Raw genomic sequence first — 25,350 nt, 5'->3', positions numbered from 1 at the left:
TGTTGCTAATTACTTCAAAGAGAAGGATGTTGCAGATCAAAGGGAAAAGTGGTTAAACTGGTTACACTCCATACCTGGGAGGTTTAGCACAGATTTTAGGAAGCCATTTTAAAGATACACAGTAAATATTTGCTGCCTCAATCCAGGGTGAGGGAGTTTTAGCAAAAAGCAAATCTCATAGCAGCCTACGTACAATGCAGGCCTGATTCCCCATGGGAGAACCTGTCCATGGGCGTGGGTTCTGTGTGCCAGACCTCACTCCCCACTGGCTTTTCTGAGTGGGGGCTGGGCTACATTCCCCACTCATGGAATGGTTCCCTATACTCCCCTGAGCTTCCAGCGGGAACACAGCCTGCCAACCCATTTTAAATATCTGACCTCCAGAACTGTAAGGTAAAACATTTGTATTGTTTTAAACAACTGAGCTTGTGGTAATTTGTTATAGCAACCATGAGAAACTAATACAGCATGTAAGCTTTTACCTATTCTTCCCCTTTTCATCGTAGAACTCCCACTTCAAACTGCGCCTGATATTTGATCTCTTCCGGGGAATAACCCTGCAGTCCTCTGCTGGGGTAGGAGGAGAGAGGGCAGGTACTTTGTTGCTGAATAGATAAAACTTTGCATTTTCAGCCAAACTTCACCTCTGCTTCCAGAAGTACTTAGCGATGCCAATTCCCAGACCTTTGGTGGTTCTGCGGGGGGTAAACGAGGTCACTTTTGAGCATGTCTAAGGTCCAGCTTTCCTGGTCTAAGAGTTACCAGTCATCTTCCACTTTCCAGCCTCGGAAATTTTGTCACTGTTATTTCTCTCTGGTTTTCCTTGTCTTTGTTGTGGCTTCTCTAACTCCCACCCCCAAAAAACCAAACCAATCCAACCCTTCATTATTATTTCGTTGTGATTTCTGATTCTGGAGGGAGCAGTAGAAGCATGTGTGTACAGCCAATCAACGTTGACAAAGTTGCAAAACCACGAGTGACATTATTTTATACTGCTTTTTTCTTAGCATGGTGCTGGATTGTATGTTATACATTTAGAACATGGCATCTTACAGATAAAGTTTTATGTGATTTGTGTCAGTATGACAGGTGGAGGTGAAGATCCATAATTTTGTAGGAGGGAGCCTGGGCTAAATTAAAGGCTTTGCCACTAACTAGTGGCATGCCTTTAAGAAAGTGCCTTAGAGCCTTGGTTTCCTCACCTGTGTCTAAGGAAGTGTCTGTAAATATGGTAGAAATCACATTAACTCACAGAGTGATTAAATTAGACCAGGTATGGGGTAAAAAGCTCTTGGCACAGCATACTTCCGTGGTGGAACAGAATGACAGGTGAACTGAGACTGAATTGTACCGACAGTACATTTCGTCCTTTCCTGTACATAACAGGTACTTACATATATTTGTGCGGCGAATGAATGTCTTCTCTTAATGAAGTACTTCAAAAAACAACAGTGAATACTGGGATTCATTAAATGCTACATGATCCTTAAAAAAGGCGAAAATCTAAACTGATCTTTAAGTCTTTTTAGTTTTTCCTCCCCTTTTCTTCGTCTTCATTCCTTTTATAACAGAATATTGTATTTTAAACTTGTTATTATTCCATTTTCCTCAAAAAAACGTAAGTGTAAGATAAACAAAGAAATAAAGAGCAACTTAGTCAGCTTTCTTCTAGAATTCAGACAAGCCTCTTAATTCTTTCTTCTCTTTCAGTCCCTTTCCTGGATAATCCCTTTTCCACCCAGCAGGCAGAGGAATCTTAAACAACAAAATGCACCTCAGAGTGAATTGCTCCACAGCTTAAAATCTCTTACTGGTTCCCCATTTTTCTTGGAATGAAAAAACTCCTGGCTCAAGCTACAGGGCTTCCCAAAGCTCCAACCTTGCCTTCAGCCTCATCTTGTACTACTGTCCACTCTTACTTTACGAAATGCCTTGTCCATAGTCACCCCTCAGTACTTATCTGTTAAATAAATAATTGATTAATAAATATAAAGAATAAAGGATAAATTTTTTAAAATATAATTTTAAGGGCTTTGCTTTTATTTTCAAATTTTCCTACTGAGTCAGGTATGAAACCTGGTATGGACTCAATGGCTTAATAAATGCTTATTTTGGCTTTGTCTTTGGAGCCTAGAGAATTTTTGGAAGAGGGGAGAAAAATCTAGATGGCAGCTGAGGTTAGGAGATTATCTGCTTGCTAATTAATGTGCTGGGCAGTGTCAGGGAGAGAAGGTGGCTACTCTGAGGTTAATATACCTTCAATCAGACAATGTGTACCCATGTCCTAATACAGAGGCTGGCACACACAAAGATGTTCAATAAATATTTGTTGAATCTGTGAATAAAAGTGGCCTTCCTACTTTACCATATGCTTTCCAAGCTGCAAGTAAAACTTCACGATTTCCTCCTTACTGCCGCCATTACAGGTCGCTTTTGCCCGTGTTTAGCTGGATGTTTTGAAGGAAGCCAAGTCATGCTGTTTTAGGAACAACTATCCTAAGTCCAGTTCAGAAGAGGCCTGTTCATTATTCTAATTCTTACGTATTCCCCCCCATGTTCACAAAGGCTATTTCCCTTCAGAGTCACTAGTGAGCTCCTTTCTTAAATCTAATGGAATTGCTAGAAAAGGAGCTTGTTTGAGAAAGACCAAGAGTGGAGCTCTCGTTTCACATGGGCCAATGTGTTGCTGGGCATTTTGTGCTGGAGCTCACCTGGCTCCATGGGCAGACGGGGCATAAGCTCTTGCACTGGAAGTGAGCAGTGCATGTCATTGGACTTAAAGGAGGTAACCAGCTCCACGTGGCCCCCGGAGCTCGGCGGAGGGTGGTTTGGCAGAGCTTATGACACCCTTACTGGTAACATTGCGGGATACAGGAGAATCCCTTTCTGGCATCTAAAAGATGTAATTGTCTGTTAGTTCCTTGAAATCCCTCAGCTAGATATTTATTTGCTCGGCCTAGGGACAGCAGGTTACCTCAGCTTGTGTGACAGGATGAAATATTGGTGGCAGCTTCTGGAAACCTATAACAAGAGATGTTCCAATGTCATCTGTGGGCTCCCCGGGAAAGTCTTGTCATACGTTAACAACGTCAGTTATGAGTTTTGAAATGGGGATTGGTCAGTATGCCGCATATTTAATGTTTTTAAAGGCTTTTTTGTTTGTTTTGTTAAAATCTAAGTAATTAGATCTAAAATTCCATTTGATCTTCACATAACTCTGTGAGGTAAGTACTGTTATAATCTTTTTTCAGATGAGGAAACTAAGGTACATTGTTTCCCTAACTATAAAGCCAATTGTAGTGAAACTTACATTTCGACATGTGCCTACCTAACTCCAGAGCCCAAGCTCATAAAAACCACGCAATTTTCCCTAAGAATTCTGGAGTATTGAATTTAAAGCTGTTATCACTCATTTAAACCCCAGAGTGAAGGAGTTTTTCCCCATTGGTCTACTGAAGATAGGACAATATGAAAGATGAATAAGATTGGGAGGGCTAAAGGCAAACTTTAGCTACTTTATAACACTGGGAATGACTCTTAGTCTAAATATTGAAAACATGACTTGGTGTATGACTACTCTAGTCCAGGAAATATGAATTATTTTTTAATAATTTTTAAGGATGGGATGCAGTACACCTATACCTTCAGATCTGATCCAAGTGGGAATACTATTATCAAATGAGATTTTTCACCCCTTGAAACTTTTTATTCAAAAAGTAAAACTGTTCATCACTATGTCCTGGTGAGATTCTAAAGGCAGGTAATTATATTTTGTTTGCCTTAAACACTTAAGACATGTTCTTTTAATAGGATGATCTCTGTACTTATGGGAATACATTACTATCACTTTCCCCAAGTATTTATTTCTGTAATTAAATATTATTTGTACATATTTAATTTATAGTATTCATGTAAAACAGCTTAGATTTTGCCAAAGGCAGAAAAAAATACAAACAAAAAACCCCTTCAGATGTCTTTTGTTGCTATTAGAAATGTCAGAACATGGTTTCATTTCTTGTTTGCTCTTTTTTTTTTACAGAGAAATCTGTCATTGCTCAACCAATATTTGTTTTTGAGAAGAAAGAACGAAGTTCTAAGGTAAGATCAAGCTACTTCCCTTCGTTTGCTTTTTCTCTGACATAGAACATTGTATTTCAAGAAGCTAGCTATACCGAACTATATTTCTCCTGATTTAGTTTACTCTCTTATTCTTCACTTAGCAGAGTAGTGCCTCCAGAATATTTATATAATAGGCGTTTACTGACAGCAGTTTGGCTGACATGGGGAGCCAGTGGCCTTGTCTTAAAGCGATGCTATTTTTACTAAACTATCCATTTTTTGGAGTGACTTGGGAAAGGGTGGGACTGAAAGAGGTTAGAAGGGCTGAGGCTCCTCCGGGGTCTCCACCACCATCTGGCCTAAAACTGGGTGTTAAAGAGGTTGTAAGCTGCGACATTCGATTTAAAAAGGGACCTTAAGGACCCTACCTGTTGTTTCCAGCATCATAGGAAGATCACCTGCTTTCAAAGACAAAGAAGATTTGTAGCATTCCCACTTTTATCTTAATTAGCATTTCCTTGTTATTCATTCTTGCTTATGCAGGTAATGTCTTACCCACAAAACTAACTGGCTAAAGAAAGCTTAACCCCCAAGCCCTTGTTGAAAAATCAGGTTCGTGGGCCCCACCCCAGGTCGACAGCAGCAGAATCCTGAGGGCTGGTGTTTCCGAGGCTCCCACAAGGGATCTTTCAGCCCCTGAGACAGAAACCGCTTGCCGGTCGTTTTCTTGAATACCTGCCTAGTGAGCAAAGTTTGGTCCCAGCCTACCCGAACAGGCCTGGCTTTTGAGAATTCTCTTAGGAAGTGACAGGGCGGAAGTACAGCAGCGAACAGCTCTCACCCGCAGCTTCGTTTCCTTCCAGAGACCTGCCAAAGAAGCCCTGTACGAAGCCGCAGAACATGGTAACCGTTTAGCTCTTGTATGTCAAAATCAGCCTTATACAAGGGGAATAAGCAGGCACGAGTATGGGGGCGTGTGACACGGGCTGTGTAAAACTCAATGCTTTTCTTGGGTTGAAGCTTGGAAGGGTTAGGTGCTCGCCCATAACAGGATCTGCAGATGAATTATAACATGGCACACTGGAAATGCATTTAATGTTATTAACCAAGACTATCCCAACAAATTTAACTTAAGAAGTTTCAACAGGAAAATGTAGCTTAAACTCCATTAAAACTCAAAATGAAAAAAAGATTTTATTAAAACTTGAGGGCTAAATTCTTCAAAACAAAGAAAACCTGAGGCAGTAATCCAGATTAAAGGACAGTAAAGACTTGTGACAATCGAGTCCTACATGTGATTCTGAATCCTGCACTGGGGAGGAGAATGTTGTAAAGGACATTACTAGTCAATGGACAGAATTGTGGTTGGTGGGTTAGATAAGAGGATTGAATGTTATGTTAAATTTCTTAGAGTTGATCAGCGTGCTGGAATAATATAAGAGATGTCCTTATTCTTAGGAAATATACCTTGTAATACTTAGGTGTAATAATACACAGAGCTTAACCTGAAGTGAATCAGAAAAACATGTATATAGATAGAGAATGAAATCAAATAAGGCAAAATGTTAATAATTGATGAATCCGATTAAAGGGCATGTGAGAATGTTTTGTACTACTTGTCCAGCTTTTTTATAAATTTGAAATTTTCTCCAAATTAAAATAAAATTACAAACAAGCAAACATGACAGCAGGCTGGCTTTTGTTTTGAAAGATGACAGCAGGGTCCCTGAGAAAAGTGATGTGAACAACTCGAAAATCCCATGATTCTCTGCTGCCTGTGTCTCAACGTACGGAAACCATTCTCTGTACAGTCTCAGAGTTCACATGCAATGTCTTGCTTAAACTACTTGTTTCTGATAGTTTCATAGTAAGGTGATATGACTGTCAGTTAATAATCAAGCTATTATCCTGATATTTAAAATTCTTCTTCAGGAATTAACAGGTTATCAAATGTTAATTTGTATAGATAAAAGGAAATTCTAGCTCGCCATATCATTGGTTAAGGATAATTTGTTATTGCAAGCAATTTTACCCCTCACACTGAATTTCTTGCAGAATATAATGATTTTTCAAGAAAGCGCATGCGGTCTTCATCTTTTTCTTTGCACACTACAGATTCTCAGTCTCAAGGAGGTAGGTATAGGGTTGACGGTTGAGTTTTCACTGCTATGTTTACTCTGAGTGTAAAATTTCTAAGAAACTTGTCAAATGGCTATTTTTTAAAAGTCTACCCACTGTGTAGTACTTGTAGTATGTGGTTATATGAAAACTGCAGACTATAAAATGGATTGTACACTGAGTACATTCCACTGATCAATGTTGAAAAGGACTAAAAGGACCTAAGCCACCACATTAGCAATGGTAATTTTAGGTAATGGGATTACAAGGGATTTGGTTTTGTTTTCCTTCTCTTTGTATTTTGCTGTTTCCAAAGTTTCTGCATTAAGTATGTACTAGCTTTGTACTCAAAGTGGCCATTTTCTCCTATGTAAGTATCTATTTAAATAAATAGATGCCTGTCTTTAAAAAAGACATTTATTCTAAGAACTTCACCATGGAGTCCTGCATCCTGAGTAAATCAGTGACTTACTGATTTACTCAGTTTGCCCGTCTCCTACGCTGAAAGCACTCCAGTGATTCCTCTTGTAGTGTAGGCGTAGCCCTCTGTCTGGTACTACAGCTGCTCATGCAGATGCCCGTCTCCTGCACTGTGAGTTCCTTGAGGTCATCTTCATGCCCGGTCGAGTGTCTTAAACACAGTGAGCTCTCAAATATGTACTGAATCGGATGGACATTCATTTATAACCCCTACCAGAGGCACACTTTATTTTTATTGATAAAAATACATTTTTCTAAATCGGGGATGTAGAAAATTTCCTGAAACAGCAAGAATCCAAAGAAACACAAAAACCCACTTCCTTCCTGACACTACAAGCAGTTTGCAATCTGCTTTTAGAGCCAACCTTTGTCCCAGAGGTGAATGAGGTCCTCACCCTTCACCGACCTCCCAGCCTCCCTCCACCCCCATTCTTGGCCAGGTAATAAAGAGCTTCTAGAACCTCAGTCAAGCCTGACACTCTGACTTTTCAAAACCCATTCTCGTTAATGATGATCTCTCTTTCACAGCTACTATAAAATGCTGATATTTTAGTGGCAAATAAAATAGAGATCTTAGCAAAGTATGTATGGAAGAAAACTTAAAAACACCACAAACCCAGACAGCATATGTTTATTTTTGGTAGGAAGTTTGAACTTGATTTTTTTTTAGGATTTCATGTTTATGATAGGAATGTATTGTATAAGGCTGCCTTATAAAATAACTTGCTTTCTTTTTCTTATTATTGTCCATGTATATGGTTTATAATATAAGAATATATAGTATTAAAAATATACAACTATGCATTAGCTTCTTATTCTAAAGTTTATGCTTTATGTTTATATTTTAAAGTTCAGAATATGATTCCTTTTGTACTTTTCACTACTTAAAACATTACTTCTTTTTTATTTGAAATTTATAATGCTTGGCTAAGTAAAATGATTTTATCATAATAAAATATTTGAAATGGCTGGAACATTTTCTACATTAAAATTATGAGTTATATCCCTGTGTGTTTTTGTTTCTGCTGAACAACCAACTGCCCTTTTCAAGTGAAGCTTGTCACTAGAAACAAAACAGATAGACTATCCACTTCCTTTTAACTGATGCTCATCTACCTGGGAACCACCAAATATTCAAATTAGTGACTTTATATTCTTATTAATCATTCCAAACATGACTGAGCAACAATATGTCAGAAACCTTTCAGATACAGAAGAGATAGTTTCTGACTCAATAGAACCCCCCCTAAGCTGTACCGATATGTTACAAACATTAGGACCCTAATTCCAGTCCTAACCCTAAAGGATTTGTTTATTGTATTTGTGCATAAAGCAAAGGGATGGCTTTAAGTTATCTAGATAACTGTTTTAATTCTTTTTATCTTAATCAGACCAAAACTCAGACACACAAAAACGAAAGAATGAATAAAGAAACATTCATATCAGTAAGCACCATGCCTTTGTATGTAGTGCAGAATATTGATGATGCTGAAACAGAGAAAAATTTTACAATTTTATATCATCTATTCATTGCTGGTTTTCAATAATAAAGACTATAAATACCATTTCATTGAATTTTGAACTAGAGCAGCAATTCTACCCCCCAAATTTATAATAAATTATAATACTTTAAAGAAGCAATTTTCTTCTTTTTTCATCTCCATTACTCAAATGCTCAAAGGTCACTCCTTTTGCAATTTGCAGCCAAGAGGGGATGCATCTCTTTGAAATGAATAATCATTCTGAACTTGTAGCCCCCACCACAGTCTTACCCTCCACACACACTTCATAGAACGATGATGCATCATAACGGGTTTACTTCTGTCTTCAGGTAATAGAATGGGGAGAGGACAGAATTTCCTAACAATTTTTTTTAACATTCTGTAAGAAATACATATTAACGCACACAGAGAGTTTGTTATCAATTTAGATTTGATAATCTGTAGAATTTGTCTCAGTACTCTATTTCATGATCCTAAAAATGGACTATTCTGTTAATGACCTAATCTCCACTTAGATTATGAGAGTAAACAGAACAGTGTAGTAAACCTCATCTTGCCATCATACATTTTTAGTAGAAAGAGCAATCTCCTCTGCACTGCCTGCTACTCTATTAGTGCCAACAGTGACCTCTACTGGTGAGTTCAGTACAGGACTGTTGAAACCCATACTATGCAGAAACTGACCCACTCTCAAAAGATTTGAATTTTTCCAAATATTTTTTTCTTACAGTGAAGAAAAACAATGTCTTTATGACACCAACTCTTGTGCAAAGGAATGTTGGCATGAGCAGTGCAGAACAAGGTATGTAGTTTCTCTGTTACAAAATTCTCAGACATTACATTTCACCATCTGTATTTTAATCTGCGTACAAGTAGGTGTGTGTTGGGGGTATGGAGGTAGGGCTAAGTGACAAAACGTGAAAGAATACATTTCACAAGCCAAGTCCCATTGAAACCGGAAAAGACACAGGAGTTCGGGCTGCCTGTCACTACCAAACCCAATAAGCAGAGACAGGGATTGAATCTGTATGGGCGCTTGATTCAGATGGCTGGCGATCTGAGAAGATGGTGGGTTCATATCCTAACAGACCATCTTGTCTTTTCTTTCCAGGCCACGGTTTTATAGCAGGGAATAAACAAGGTGTGATGAGGGATTTTGAAATTCAGAGAGGATTTAATTGGATTAAAAAAATAATTCCATCAGTGGTCTTAAGCTGTGCCCCAGGCAGTGGTCATCTCACCCTGGAGCACAGTGGCTCAGATATCTCTTGAATTGCCTGCAGTCCTCCCGAGGAACAGAGGTGGAACTGCTTATGGTCTCCTGGAGTCAGGGTGGGTCATACCTTCAGTTCCTGGAACAAACCTTTTACATGCATTGATTACTAAGCTTATTAGCTATTACTTAAACTAAAATATTCCAACTCCTAAATCCCCATCACCACTGTCAAAAATAACTAGTTATTGGGTAAAATCTGGGCTGGAAGTACGTAGTAGGCAATTCACTGGCTATTTTGACTTTGACATGAGTTAACATGAGCCCTTCATTTAATGCTGACTTTGGAAAATAATCATTATATTAGTCAAAAATATGGAGGAAGGAGTATTTCACTAAAGATGTATTGACCCTTTAATTCTGTTCTGTTAAGGACCTGTGAAGCATTCTGAACATGTTCTAAGGCCTGCTATTTTGCAGCCACCTCGAACTCAAAGGTGTGAAAAAGTAAAACACGATGCGTTGGAACACTGCAAGACTACAGAAAAAACAAAACATAAGGTAAAAAAAAAACCAACAAAAACCCCACTTTCCTTTTGTAGGACTGACCTCAATCCCGCATCCTTATTTTAGTACGTGCTTGCCAGCTCCACAACCAGAATTAGGGGCTGTTGCAGTTCTGAGCTGTTGCAGAGCCAGTGGCCGAACTGGGGGACTCCTGGACTAGATAGCAAAGAGCCCTCAGTAACGTCATTCAACGTGCCCTCTTAAGTTGGAGGGTTGCTCCCAGCAACAAGTCTTGTGGTGTCTCCGAAGCTGCCAAACTGAGTCCTGGAAGGTGGGGAACCCTTGTGGTCTTGTTCCAGTGCAGTGATCCCATGTGAGAGTAGGGGGACTAGTGAGGGGGTAGGCATTGGGATTTAGAAGTCAAAACCAGGGCAGGGATTTTCTGCATCCCCCACGGCTTTGCTGGTTTAGATCACATGAGCGATCCGCTCCAGACCCATCTTCACAGGTAGCAGGAGCAGGGAACTACCTAAACAGTGTAATTGGGAGGGCTTGGGAAGCCACTAGAGGGAGAGAAGAATTCTTTCTTCCAACTGTTGTGTGGAGCTGAACCACACTTCATGGGCCTTTCTAAGGAGATATTCATTTGCTCAGGCTGTGCAGACATGGGCTTGGGGTATTCTGTTGCTATAGTTCTAGCTGTGTCCTCCAGAGGTGGACACTTCAGAGGAATGAGACACAAGATCAGTCTGTTGGAATCCTAGAGTTAATTCCATCAGTCACTTATCTCCAGCTAAACTACTGGGGGTGGTCACCTAGTTTTGTTTTGTTTTTCCACACTGATGACAAGGACAACACATGGAGTGTCAAGAATACCAGTGATTTTATCAATTCAATGACAAAAAATCAGATTGGTAGTAATCCTACCTCTGCTACTATTCTGTTTGCATTCTTGGAAAAAAGCACTCAACCTTCTCTTTCTATTACTGAATTAAAGGAGTTGAACTTTGTCAGCATTTGTTAACATTTTTACATTTTTATATCTTTTGGGGGTTAAGATATTATTTCATGAGACCCATTGTGAATTTAAAAAATCATTTTATCATTTATGGTTTATGATGTGATTTTTAAGTAAAATATTTTAAATTTTAAATCAGTACATTATTAAAAGTTTTCATTTCTAATAATCATCACCAGATTACTTATATTATTTTATCTATTTAAGTAGTGATGTATGTTGTTTAATTTTTTAAGTTTATAAGAAAAAAATATGTGTTGACTGATTTCTAAAATGTTATGTTGCATTTGGTTTTGCAACAGCATTACCATAAATTATATATTAAAATTTTTATTACATGTTATGACATCAAAAGTAGGTCAATATTATTTCTTTGGCATGATTATTTTGAAATCTTTATTCCTGATTTAAATAATAACATTTAATATATTTCTTGAATTTTCTTTTTAAATGATTAAGCATAGGAGAAATTTTTAGGCTATTGTTTGTAAATGTTTATTCTTGAATACCTTAAGGTTATGAATAAAAACTATTCTTAATTAGTGAAAAGCCTAATTGGATATGCCCATCATTGAGTTTTCTATTTAATGATGACCTTTGAAGATCTAAAGAAAAATTAAATGCTATGTAAGAATTATGACAAAATTAAAGTGATTTATAGATCCAGTGAAAATTATCTCTAGGTGAATTTTATAGGACAATCATTTTATGTTCCTTATTGTAACTTGTATGTCAAAATCAGGGACATTTTTATTCATCCTATTATTGATCAATTGATGTGGATCCTGGCCCACAGGATCTGTGTGTTGTGGCAGCAATGAACAAATGCACACAGACTACAGAAATCCTGTGGAGAAAAAGGGACAGCATGGCCACTCTCTGAGTGAGAGAGGGTGAGAGGGCCAGAGAAAGCCCGACCCCTGCCTGGACAGGCTTTTATTGCACTTCTGGGCACATTACATTGAGGATGGTCCTCATTTACTATGCACAGGTTCGCTGTAGATGATTGCCTTTTAGAGACAACAAAGGAAAGAATGTTGCTAATTACTTCAAAGAGAAGGATGTTACAGATCAAGGGGGAACATGGCTGAACTGGTTACACTCCATACTTGGGAGGTTTAGCACAGACTTTAGGAAGTTAAAGATACTCAGTAAACATTTGCTGCCTCAATTCAGGGTGAGGGAGTTTTAGCAAAAACAAGTCTCATAGCAGCCTAGGCACAATGCAGGCCTGATTCCCCATGGGAGAACCTGTCCATGGGCGTGGGTTCTGTGTGCCAGATCTCACTCCCCACTAGCTTTTCTGAGTGGGGGCTGGGCTACATTTCCCATTCATGGAATGGTTCCCTATAATCAATGGTCACTTATTGTGTGTAATTTAAACAATATATGTCTAATTAAAACTATTTTAAACAACTAAGAGTTAAAGCTATGAGTTTGGTTGAGAAAGAAATCCTCTGAATGATGGAGTCGTGAGCATGTACTTTGATCTTTCTAACTAATGACACATATTCTCCTGATACATATTTCTCAGCTCTCAAATTCTGTTATAATGGGGGAAGCACTCAGAATTACTTACATTGATTGATATAAGATTAAAGTGGAAACACACCCCATCTACCTTTAAAGACATGAAGTCCCTACAGTATCTTTGCCAGTCTCTGGTAGGGGAAGGGAGGTCCCCACAAAACACTGGAGACGCTAAATGAGATTGTTTGCAGGGTTCCTTCCAGTTCAAAATGTGCTCATTCCTTCATTTATACAATGATGCAGGCAATGTGCGTATGTACGAATATACACATCAGAGTAACTGACCCAGTTCCGGTCCAAAGTTTCTAGGTAAAGAGACAGAGTTTCCTCTCACATTGGATGGTGGTGATGATGAAGCTCAGGGTGTTTCCAGGAATCCAGTGGACACACAGTGGAGTGAAAGATAGATTTACTAATCCAGAAATGAGAATTAACTCCATTTGACTAAAAGGATAAAAGGAACAAAAGGACTGGGATTTCCAAAATATTACAACGAGGTGTATAGTCTCTGGTGTCAGACAGACTCAGGCTCAAATGTCATCCACATTCCTGGTTGTCCAGGCTTAGCCAAGTTATTTAAACCTGTTAGGTTAGTTTACCCATCTGTAAAATGCAGACAATAATAGATATGCAAAGTGTATAGTCTTTTTATGAGGAGAAAATGATGAAAATATACATATAATGCTTAGGGTAGTACTTAAACATAGTAAAATTTCAATATATTTAACTATTGTTTCCTTGTGTGATGTCCCCATAGTAAGCAGTTTTAGTGAACTTTTTGATGGATTTCTTTTCTTTCAGATTTCTGAGAGGAACTCCTCTTTGCTAAGCAAAAACTTGCCAAGTGCCAGAGTCTCAGTCCAGCTGTCTACTAACCAGAGTTTTGGGGGTGCTCCATCAGTAGGGTAAGAGCTGTTCTTTCATTCTTGCTTTCTTTTATCATTACATTGTAGAGGTAAATTGCCAATATTTCTGTGTGAAAGGAGATTTTATAAGGAACACAAGTTTAAAATGCTTTTCAAAATGTCTCAATATTTCAATATCATCATATTAAAATTGGATGTCCCCATTGTCTCGTTGACTTGGGAGAGAATGTTTCAAATAGATATAGCTAAATTTTTATTTAGTTAGGCATTAATTATCTGGCTAGTAGATTAGTCTTTCCTCTTCTTCTCTGGCATTTTTTCTCTCTTTTAAATTATTTTTTAGCCTTATTTATTGATATGTTAGATAGACAATAAAGAAAACAGTCTAAATATGCAAAATGGAAGTTAGCATTTACTAGTATCAGCAGTGATGAAGGCATATTTGACCTTCATATCTTCAGAGATATGAAGATATTAGATTGACCTCTAATCTTCAGAGAAGATTAGAACTAGCGTTCAAATCAGGCAACCACACATTGGTGTTTCGCTCCTGCTTTCTCTCTCTATTCCCCTCTCTCTAAGACTAGATAAATAAAATCTTCAAAAAATTAAAAACAAAAATGTAAAAACAGTAAATAAATCATTGACAAAAGGGAAAAAAGTAATAGTTACAACAAAAAATAGTTAAACAACACACACAAAAATAAATAAAACAGCAATTGCTTATTTCTTTTTCTTAGATGTCAACCAAATGAAGATAAATATTCTTTTAAAAGCTGCAGTTCTGATTTCGTTTTTGGAGAAAACATGGTAGAAAGAGTTTTGGTAAGATTTTGGCAAATGTTTCCGTTGTTATGTAGAGAGCTGTCACTTCAAATTTCTGAAGACAAATTAATTAAAACAATGTTCAACTGGAGCACACTCTTTAATTCCTGGGTTCAAAGGCACCTTTTCTTTCTTTAACTGGAAAGATTCTCTGGGGAAGCTAGTTTTAGTTGTTAGTATTGAAACCAGAGAAGACACTGGAGTTCGGGCTGCCTGTCACTACCAAACCCAATAAGCAATGAGAGTGATTGAATCTGTATGGGCGCTTTATTCAGATGGCCGGCGATCTGAGAAGATGGAGGGTTCATATCCTAACAGACCATCTTATATTCCATTTTAAAATGGCCCTTTTTATAAGGAGAACAAAGTGCAGGTAAGGGGTTTGGAATTCAGGGAAAAGTTAATTGGATTAAAAAAAAAAAAAAAAACCTTCAGCATTCTCTCCCTGGGCAAACATCTTAAGCTGTGCCCCCAGTGGTGGTCTTTAGCTGTGTCCTGGGCGGTGGTCATCTCACCCTGGAGTACAATATCATCTTAAATTGCTTGCAGTCCTCCTGAGGAACAGAGGTAGAACTGCTTATGGTCTCCTGGAGTCGGAGTGGGTCATACCTTTAGTTCCTGGAACAAAGCTTTTACATGCATTGATTACTAAGCTTATTAGCTATTACTTAAACTAAAATTTTCCAACTCTTAAGTCACCTATCAGAATGATAGGAACCCACAGAGGAAAAAAATTATATAACTGTAACATTATCACTGATGGGAAATATTATAGTTCTTGACTTGTGTTAAACCAAAGGTACCCAAGGAAATCCCAGAATTAACTGCAATAGTTAGATAAGCTCAAATGATAATGATAATTTAATTAGTTTTTCAATAGCCTTTTTTGTAACAAGCTGCATTTAAAATCTTTGCCATTTCTTTTTCTCATTAGCCACAACTCTCCCCTTCTAGCTCTTACACTGTAAAGTGTTACTATAACTTTTGGGCACTATCTTTTAGAGGAAAATCACTTGCCTAGGGGAATGTACTTGCCGAGTGGAGATCCCTGAACTATTTGCACTGCCACCTCGTTCAGCACTGGGCATCCTCCTGCCCAAGGCAGCCACTGATCTGCCCTCCTTCAGGCATGTCTCTGAAACAGTATCATCTGTAGGGGAGCTCCGCTTGCAGAGCTCCACCCGCAGGGCCCCCTGCTACCCCTACTCCCCACTCCCTGCCACCCACCCCCTGCCACCTGCCACAGATGAGAATACGTTTACCAAGACATGATCTGCTTGGGGAGGAAATGTGGCCAATCTCTCAAAGGAGAAGGGCCAGGACCCTGTTCTTCAGTGGGCTTTTACTGGGTTCAATTTGCACAGGAATACAGGTAAACCTCATCAGTCTTTGTCAGGCAGTAATGATCAAACAATAGATAACATTCAAAGAACTATGAGGGTTTATTCTGAGTCAGGGTCAGATAGCTAAAGGGCCATAAAACTCTGGAGAACCAAACTCATTCTATGCTTGGACCCTTATCATTTAAATTGAGGGTATTAGCAAAGCAGGTTTCACAGGATTTTATGCATTCCTTCTTAGGCCTGATCACCCCAGGGAACCTGCCCTTTCCGGTATAGGGCCACACCCACCTCCAGCATTGTTTTAGGCTTAAGTCAGGCAGGGGAAGTAAGGCAGCCAAGAGATTAGGAGACTTCTTGCAGACAGAATGACTCAGGCTATGTCAAAGCCCAGGAGCGAGGGTCCATCACCCTCTTTTTTTATATCCTTCCCAAGTCCTTCCCTGAGGGCCCCTTCACGACCATGCCTGTCTTAGGTCATCCCTCCCTTGAGGAATCTTACCCATCATTGGCTAATTGGTCATCTGCCTGGGGCAAAGCAGGGTGAAGTAAAAGGGAGCAGAGGTGGCCCTCCTGCCCAGGAGATAAACTTTGTCTCCTTAGTGGCTTATGGTCCCAAGGTCTCTTACTCAACCTTAGCCATGGGGGGTTACAGCTTCTGAAACGAGGCAGGGAGGTTCCCAACAATTGTCTAACAATTGGCTAGGATTTACACAGCAAAGTGAAAACTATGGCACAAATGTGCCTGTGCTTTAATGTGGTCCATCACATCTTCACTCCCTTTCCAGCTTTTACACAGACCAGAATCTTGGTGAAGATAGGCCAAAGTGGCTATCTTGCCTTATGGCTATTAGTTACGTGAACGACCTCAGGGAGGCTGGAGAGGTTTAAAAACCCATGAAATGGTTCAGAATAACAAAAGGACCAGCTCATCAGGCCAGTTTATTCCAGGACTTTCCGGGCTTCCACAAATCAGTCACTTTTAAGATGTAGTTTATTACACACCTACCCCAGGCTGAACCCCAATTCCAAGAATAGCATCATAGCCTTTTAGTTCAGAGGCACACTTCCGTCACTCCTAAAATGCAGGTCAACACGGGCAATCCTAGAGCTGCTGACCCACACCTTTGCATCTGAACCAGAATGGACCAACTTGCAGAGTGAAGTTCTAGGCAATAGCTTTAGGCACAGTTAGTCCATGACATTTATTCCTAAATCTGGCACTAGATTAGTCACGGCCTCTGTGAGACAGCACAGACAAAGATAAAATACTTTCCAAACCTCGTAAGATCAACTTTAATATTCAGTTCAATTTAATGAAGTATTGTGTTCTTACGACATACAAAGCATTGGTATTAGTGTCACATGTGACTGCGTATTAGACATCTGGTGAGCCTTTAAAGTGTTCCTCATGCCTGGGCATCTCCCCACACTGATTGGATCAGAATCTCTGTGGGTGAGGCCAGGTGTCAGGTGATTCTAATATATAGTTAGGCTGGAAAACCACATGGACAAGGGATTATGCAAACCTAAAGGAGACTCAGTGCACTAGAGGTGCTTATAGTCTAGTAGAGAGAGACAGAGAGATATCTGTGCAAAGGAACAGGTCAGGATCACAGGTTTACTTTGAGGAGGCACCTGTGCACTTTCCTGTGGGCACTTTACATTTGGTTCATAAAAGAACCTGAGCTTCCTATCTCTTTAAGTTGGTAACATCCTCAAGATAGGAGCAACAGAGATAGCTTGTATTTGTTTCCTAGTTAATCCTGCATTCCCGTGGCCTTTTGATAATGGGAGCCAGGATATCCTCCTGACTTGTTAGCTAGCTGACCACAAGCTTTTCGAGTTAATCATTAAGCTTTCTGTGCCTTAGTTTCTATTTTCTGAACATGAAAATAATTGTCCCCCTCTCTACCAATTTTAATAGAATATCTTGATGTCCAGTTAAATAGTGTGAAAGAATCTTGCATTTATAAGGAAAAAGATATACACCTGAGTATCACTGCAATTTCCTGTTCTTCTGGGAGCCATACAGTATCATTAATGGCAGGGCAATTACCCCATCTTTTTCACACAGGCCTTGCTTACAACGCATGAGCACAGACCCATGCATGCAGCCTTAAAAGTGATGGTTGGCAAAATCTTTCTTGGAGGAAAATTAAGAGTCTCTCTGAAGATGATCTGTGAGACAGCTCAGTGGGTTCTCTGGATAATTTTACTATTATTATTTATTTAATGCAATGGATAGAAACAGCGAGTTGCTGGGAATACTGAAATACCTTGAAATAGATAATAGTAGGTAGATAATAGTTGCACTGTCTTATAGGTGTCAGGTTAGCCTGGTGGTAGCATGGAACAGCTGTCACCACCTTTTGGGCCTCTAAAACGCCTCACATTGTCTCTGGAACTAGATCCCCGCTGAAGTAGGCTGGTGGTAACCGGATTATGCTTCCTGAAGATCAGTACCAAGGTCCTCTAAGGATGCGGAGGAGTTTCCTATTTGTAGGGAGCCCAGACAAAAACATAGCAGTGGGGTTGGTTTGCCCCTCTATTAAACAGAAGAACAAAGATATCTTTCGACTTACTGTGAATAAATGAGGGTAAAATTAAGTAATATATCTTTTCTCCCCACCTAGGGTACTCAAAAACTCACCCAGCCTCAGCTTGAAAACGATTCCTGTGCCAAGGAAAAACTATTCAAATCCACTCTAAAATTTCCTATCAACTCTCCAAACTCAAGTAAGACTTGTTTCATTTGTAAAACTTTGGGTTCAATTAGTTCATTTCCCATTTTTCCATATCATTTATTTAATATCTACAAAATACAAAAACAATAGTTCAGTATTTTAAAATTTCTTGGAAAAGATTAAGCATATAAATATGGTTACACGATATGGAAGCTTTTTAAAATTGTTGACTTCATGATATTGGGAATCATTAAAGAGATTTAACTAAACTCAAGAACTTTGGTTTTTTGGAAACACTCATTGTTATAAAAAGTATAAGAAACAAGTATTTAATACGGGCAACAAAGAATGTATACTGTAGAGAAAATGGGGCCTTTTATGTGTTCTTTTTTCCCCATTTTCTTTTAGGAACAGACTCTATTAAAAATATATCCCTAATTGACTCAGCTTCTGCTCTCTCTTCTAAATCATCACCAACATGTTTGCTGAAGAAAATTGATGTAATAACAGGGGAGGAAGCAGAATATAATGTGTTGAAGGTCTGTATACCCTGCCTTGCTCTCTGTGGTTGCACTTACATACACAGAATGAAGTTACCATCAGCAGGGACATCTTTTTAAAAGGCAGAAATAGAGTTTCCAAGCAAACTAAGCTGCTTAAATAAAAATTTTAAACACTTCCAAAAATTAAACCAGTATTTTGTTGTGTTCTTCCATTTCGTACATGTAGTTTGCAAGAAAACTGGTCGTTGGGTTTACAACCATTCCCATCCACCCCTTAGGAAGAAGACAGCTCAGAACCCTTTCCTCACACAACTTCGACCTGTTTTATCCTTCTCCACCTGCTTGTACAGTCACTGCCATTATCATGTGGCTTAAAAATGCAACGTACACTGAAGGTTTTCAAGTGCTGATGAGTTGATTTTAGTTCAAGATGGTAAAAGAATTTTGTTTTCCTTTTGAAAGTTTTTAAGTTTTGATTTTCCTGTGAATCAAGAATTTCACACATGTAGCTAGCACACAGTATCCTACACAGGATTTGAATGTTGAGTGGTGTAGGTACCAGCCTAGGCATATGAAAACTGATTACTACAACTTAACCAGTTTTTTCAACCAGGCACCGATTTCCCTTCATCTTTCTACATCTGCTCTTCTACCAAACTCTCCCCTTTTCTCTTCTCATCCTCCACGATCTACTAAGACATCTACTATACAAGTGTGTCTCAAAGCATAACCTCGCATCTGATTAGCCCTAGATGTATCAAAGCGATCGCTAGGGGTGAGACCCTAGCAAGTCTTCTAGGTGATTCCTGTACACAGTGGTATTTGAAAAGCACTGGTATTTTAAATTGTAGCTGGGTATTCTGGTAGCATACTTAGTTCTCATGCTATAGTGTTTAAGATATTTTAAGCATACAAATAGTTTCATGGTTTCTTTACTTTCAAATAAATCACGTAGCTCAAATAGCATTGTTTAATTTGTAAGTTGGTGTGTATATATAGATATGCAGGGTGGGGCAAAAAGGAGTTTACAGTTATTCATGTGGAAAATAATACAATAATTAAGAAGTAAGACAAGAATTAACTGTTTCATGTGCTCATTACTATAAACCTACTTTTGCCACATTCTGTACTGTTAAGTGAAAAAGCAAGCTACAGAAAGTAGTATGATATTCTACCATTTACAGAAAGAAAATGGGAACATATGCATGTATTGGTGTGTATATACATATAAATATCTCTGGAAGGATAAACGAAATATTAGTGATAGCAGTAACCTGTTGCAGGGGATAGAAAGCACAGACGGGAAACTAGGGTTGGGGAGGGACGTCTACCTTTGTACATCATCTTGCCTTTTGATGTTTGAGCTAGTCAAAACTTGTATGTTTTTAAATTAAATAATATTTAAAAGCTGATGTATAAATCATTAACAAAGGTTATTTTAGTAAGAGATCAAACAAATAAAAGTATAGGAAAGAATTTGAAAAACACTTTCTATATACTTGACATTGTAAAATATTTTCCTTCAGATCAACTGCAAGCTTTTTGTATTCAACAAAACAACAGAGTCCTGGACCGAAAGGGGCCGGGGGGCGCTGAGGCTGAATGACACAGCCGGCGGCGACTGCGGAGTCTCCCAGTCCAGACTAAGTAAGGAATCATTTGTACGGTGGGGAGCTGTTTCTCAGGGTAAAACTTCCAATACAGATGCATATCACTTTCTGGAGATGCGTCATAAAATATGTCAATACATCAGACTGTTGAGAACAATATTGTTTCCAATGTACTATAGGAGCTTCCTGTTTAGAGTAGGCTCTGATATCAGAGTACACTGGTACCAGTTCTGGTTCCCACTCTGACTACCTGTGATCTTAGACAAGTCACTTACCCTCTCTCTGCCCTGGTTGTATCATTTCAAGATGGGGATAATATTCCATAACTAACTGAGTGATTGTGAGAATTCAGTGAGATAATGCATGTAAAGTACCTGTGACAGAGTCAACCACATACTGAAATAGTAATTCCTTTAACTAATAGATTGTTAGTTAAACCTACTTAACTAATAGATTATTAGTTAAAGGAATATGATATAAATTATTTAAAAAGTGAAAATAGTTTTTCTAAAAGAGAACATTTGCCTTATAATTTACTCTTGCCATTCTAAACACGGTGTGTGTGTTGGGATGAAGGGTAAGTTTCCAGGCAAATAAAAGGTGTGTGGTTATTGAATTCTGCAGGCAGAGTGGTAGTTGGAATCTGGAGTCAGTCAAACTAAGAGACCTGGGAGGGTTTTGGCATCGGGAAGACACGCTGGCCCTTGTTCAGAGGCCCAGACTGAAAGTGAGCCCAAGCAGAGATCTGGATGGGGTGGATAGGTGTGGTCAACATTCAGCGGTCAGAGCTGTGGAGGAGACCACAGATAGAAGCTGGATCTAGGTCTATGTGTGTTTGTTGAGTCTGAAATATCAAGCTGAAAAAATGGGTAAGGAATAGAATTCAGGCTAAGGGAATAGAAACAATGTCTTCAGTTCTGTAACTGAAAAACAGGTTTCTAAGTAATCCAACCAAGTATTACTCCCAAGGCAGGTGCTTCTTGTTTTTCTGTTCTGGTTTAATTCTACTCCTTCCACCAGCTGCCAAAGACAACTTTTCTCTTTTATTATACAGGAAATACATATTTGTTATAGATGACAGAAAATACGGATCAACAAAAATTTAAAAAATCACTTATAGGCCTATCTTCCTGTGATAGCCTCTATTAACAATATTTTCCTCTAGGCTTTGTTCTCAATATACATAAATGTACACATCTATTGAAAAATGTGAAATATATTTCATGAGGTTTATATTGCTTTGCAACCTGATTTCTTCTTTTTACACAGTATACCATGATCACCTTTCTGCAGCAATAATTATTTCAGTATTTTTAATGGGTTCATAACACCTCGAATAGCTGCTCCATCATTCATTTAACTAACTCCGTTTTCCAAATGCTTAAAGATTTTCTTTCAGTTTTCTATATTTTAAACAATTCCTGGATAAATTCTTCAGACCACTAGGTCCTCAAAGGAGTTCTGAAATTTTAATCATTTTTAATATTAGAAAAAATACATAACTCCAGCATTTTAACCAAAACAAACAAACAAAAATCCTCTAACATAATAAAGCCCCGTTTGAAAACCAAGTTATAATCGAGTCAAATTTAAGAGTGAAAATACAATCTGAGAAACAACTACAAGATTTACTTTGCTTTCCACAATGGGAAATTCCCCTGGAAGGCTGAGAAGTCCATTGTTCCGTGGCCTGATGAATTTACCTTCCTATTTTAGTTATGCGCAACCAAGGCAGCCTGAGGCTGATTCTCAACAGCAAACTCTGGGCTCAAATGGAAGTTCAAAGAGCAAACCACCAAAATTTACGAATAACAGCTACTGATTTAGAAGACTACAGCATCAAAGTGTTTTTAATTCAGGTAAGTAATAAATTTCAATGATAGAGGATTACCCACCCTACTATTTATAGATCTCTGTAATTACTAATTTGTTTTTTTCATTTTGTTATGACAATCTGTACCATTGGCAAAAAAAATCAGCTGTTCATTTTTGTTGTTTACAGTCTAATGTGACCTAAATTTTACATGAAATTTAGAAATTAATACCACAATCTATAGTAATCAATTTGTACCCGTCCTGAGACATTTTTATTGATATATGCCACCGAGCCTCTACATTTTTCTTTACTAATTGAAATTATGTCAAAAATCTTACTAAGTTACCAAAGGGAACAAAGGTGTCAAGACTGGCTGCTAAGAAGCTAGAAGAATCCACAGCCCGATGCTTATACTGTATGCTGAATTGAGAAGGCTTTCAGATCACTGGGAAGGAATAAGTGAGAAATGGAAAATCACAGGGCTAGCAAGTTAGCCAATCCAACAGCGAATTCCAATTCTGGACATGAGTCAGTCTCCAAGGTAACAGGATGGGAGCACAGCTTTGGCTGTTCCCTGCAACAGGAGGGCTTGACCTTAAACGCAAGATATCCAGGCACAAGAGAGAGGGCTGTCAGGAATCAGGTCAGAAAAAAAGGCTGGGTCTCCCCTGTGGGCTGAGACCTGGAAGGCTGGAGAAAACTGAGTACCCAAGTGACTCAGGCAGAAGGTAACAATACGAGTAAATTGGCTTCCATACAGTAATGGAAATTAAAACCAAAAAACATTGACAAGTGACCACTGATGAAAAACCAAAGATTTTATTAATTACCAGTAAGTGCACTTTTAGGTGCAAGTGATGTAGAGTATTAAGATGTTAGAATAAGATGATGCCCGAAACCTGTTTCTCATTTAGGGAGATGCTAGATCACCTGGCTTTGGATGGGTCAAGCAGCCTGCCTGAGACAGAGACTGAGATGAGACTGTTAACTACAGTTAAATTCTGCTGTGCAATATTGGACCCATGCTGCCTTTTTAAATTGTAGGATACTTTTTAGAGATAAGCAAATTAAATGCAAATAAAAATTACCCCAAATTCCACTCCGAGAGATGGTCACTATTAACATTTTGGTCTATAATGTATTTTAGTATATATGTACATATAATATGCATGTGTACCAAACTGTACATAACTGTATGACCTTCAGGCAAGTTATTTATCCTTCCTTAACCTGATTTACTTGTCTGCCAAATGAAGATAATAATAATATACTCTATAAATTGGTTGAGAAGATTAGATAGCTAATATTTGATTATAAAATACATATGTGTAAGCTTTTTTTCACTTATCAATGAAAATCAGTGTTTTTATGTCATTAAATAGTTCATACTTCAAAAATTCTTTTAACAGGTGAAAAGAATTCTATTGTATTATGCATCCTAATTCATTCCATTTTTTTAATCCCACTTTGTTAAATACTTAGGTAATTTACTATATTTCATTATTATAAATTCTTTAAAAAGGCTGCAAGAAATTCTCTGTGTACATATACATTAATTTTCTTGGGAAAAGTTTTTGACTTGTCTCAACAAATTTCTCTCTGGAAAGACTGAACCAATTTTCATTCTCACCAGCATTTTCTTATGGTGCTTCCTCAGAATTATAATTTTTTTAAAACATTGCAAATTTGTTATTGAAAAAATGTTTTATTTTTAACTTCTTGTTCTGAATTTCTTAAAGAAAACATCTGAGTGAATTTGTCAAAAGGAAATAAATACTTTAACTACTGAAAGGCATATCTAAAATTTAATGTAAGAAAGTTAAGGAAGCATAACAGTATTCATATTTCAATTAGAAATATTCTTTCAATATTTGTTATTAGCTTACTGAAGAAAAATTACACCTTTGCATATGATATGAGTTAAATTAGTCAGCAAATACATACTCAACAACTACTCTGTAATATCATATACAATATGAGAAACAAAAATATTTTATTGCATTAAATTTAAGTTTTTTAACCACAGGTACCCAAGGCAACTTAAGAACATGCAAGTGAAAAAATATATACTCCTAGACCCTTCTCCCAAAAGTTGGCATATAGTTGGTTTAACCCTCAGTTTTGGGTTTTAAAATGTTTGGTAACTTTCTGGAGGATTAGCAAAGGGAAAAGATTTCCTAGATTTTCTTTGAAACTGTGAAAAGATACAAAAATATACGTACGGCCACATTACCTTAAAAAACACTGAGTTAGATGACAAAAACCTGGGATTCATGATGTCAGACAATTTGCCAACTGGCTGTATAAAGTCGGACAAGTCTGATCACCTGTGGTAAAGGACAAGGCAGTCTTCTCCCATCCCCCAAATTCTACAGTTTTCTACAGGGTGAAAACAGTGGAAGACGGATGGTCTTCAGGAAGTTAAATAGAAATTTTAAATCACTAACTTTCATTTTCTTAGTTTGAAGTGCACTCATTGGGATGTCTTACAAAATTATCCACTTTAGGATTCAGTTTTGTTCAAGATAAATTGACATTTTACTCTTTTAGTTTTTAGATTTATTCCATGTAATTCCTTCCTTATTCATAGTGAAAGGTTAAAAAATCCTTACTTTGTGGTTATTGCTAAGTTATTCATGGTCTTAACAACTCAATTTTCTTCACGCAGGCCAACGCCAAAGATACCGGGTCTCTGCACGCAGCCATCCACCACCGCCTGGTCGCTCTCCGCAGCTTGCAGAAGCAGAAAGACGCAAACCGAGAGGATGGCGCGTCGGAAACAGCCCTCCAGCAATTAAACTGCGATAGCTGTGATGAGGATGAGGATGATTTCATCCAGGCTGCTAAGAATAGATCAGGTAAAGACGTGTCTTTGAGTATGTCAGCGGTTTAAGAAAGAAGGCCGAACAAAGCACGACCCTAATACATGAAGTAGATTTTTTAAGAGTGGATCCGCCCTGTTCAAAGAGAGTGGAGGTTAGAGCTCATGCTGTTTGGATCTGAGGAGTGGGTCTGAAAATCTCTCTTCTACTTGGGCCTTCGTGAGGGTTTACCACAAGTCAGCCTCATCCTGACGCCTGTATATCATTTACATGTAAATTGTATAAAAGACCATTTTACAATTCAAAGTATTAATTGCTACCCTGGAAGTAATCATTTATTCATATTTCTTTTCATTTGGTCTCATTCTTTTATCATTGGCCATAAATTATAAATACTTGTAATGGAGCCACTAGGGAAATCTGGCTTGAAACATCAAGAAACCTCTATTCCCTT

The 25,350-nt window shown here is 38.1% G+C and overlaps 1 protein-coding gene across 3 annotated transcripts in view; it reads left to right on the top strand.

Moving 5' to 3' along the window:
- Nucleotides 1–25,350, top strand: part of RANBP3L (RAN binding protein 3 like) — a 97,964-nt gene that overhangs the window by 70,738 nt on the left and 1,876 nt on the right. For 2 of the 3 annotated variants that reach the window (XM_053914361.2, XM_045186430.2), the window contains 12 exons: nucleotides 4,040–4,098; nucleotides 4,923–4,962; nucleotides 6,115–6,192; nucleotides 8,890–8,961; nucleotides 9,806–9,933; nucleotides 13,229–13,332; nucleotides 14,034–14,118; nucleotides 18,095–18,197; nucleotides 18,554–18,684; nucleotides 20,175–20,295; nucleotides 21,975–22,117; nucleotides 24,743–24,932. In XM_053914361.2, coding sequence (XP_053770336.1) covers nucleotides 4,040–4,098; nucleotides 4,923–4,962; nucleotides 6,115–6,192; nucleotides 8,890–8,961; nucleotides 9,806–9,933; nucleotides 13,229–13,332; nucleotides 14,034–14,118; nucleotides 18,095–18,197; nucleotides 18,554–18,684; nucleotides 20,175–20,295; nucleotides 21,975–22,117; nucleotides 24,743–24,932 — 1,254 coding nt within the window. The remainder of the gene's footprint in view (nucleotides 1–4,039; nucleotides 4,099–4,922; nucleotides 4,963–6,114; nucleotides 6,193–8,889; nucleotides 8,962–9,805; nucleotides 9,934–13,228; nucleotides 13,333–14,033; nucleotides 14,119–18,094; nucleotides 18,198–18,553; nucleotides 18,685–20,174; nucleotides 20,296–21,974; nucleotides 22,118–24,742; nucleotides 24,933–25,350) is intronic. The other variant, XM_045186433.2, reaches the window with a different exon arrangement.

The sequence above is a fragment of the Desmodus rotundus genome, chromosome 1, assembly GCF_022682495.2.
Source record: "Desmodus rotundus isolate HL8 chromosome 1, HLdesRot8A.1, whole genome shotgun sequence".
Lineage (NCBI taxonomy): Eukaryota > Metazoa > Chordata > Mammalia > Chiroptera > Phyllostomidae > Desmodus > Desmodus rotundus.
Note: the sequence above shows the minus strand (reverse complement) of the source record. Positions and strands in the feature narration are given on the sequence as shown.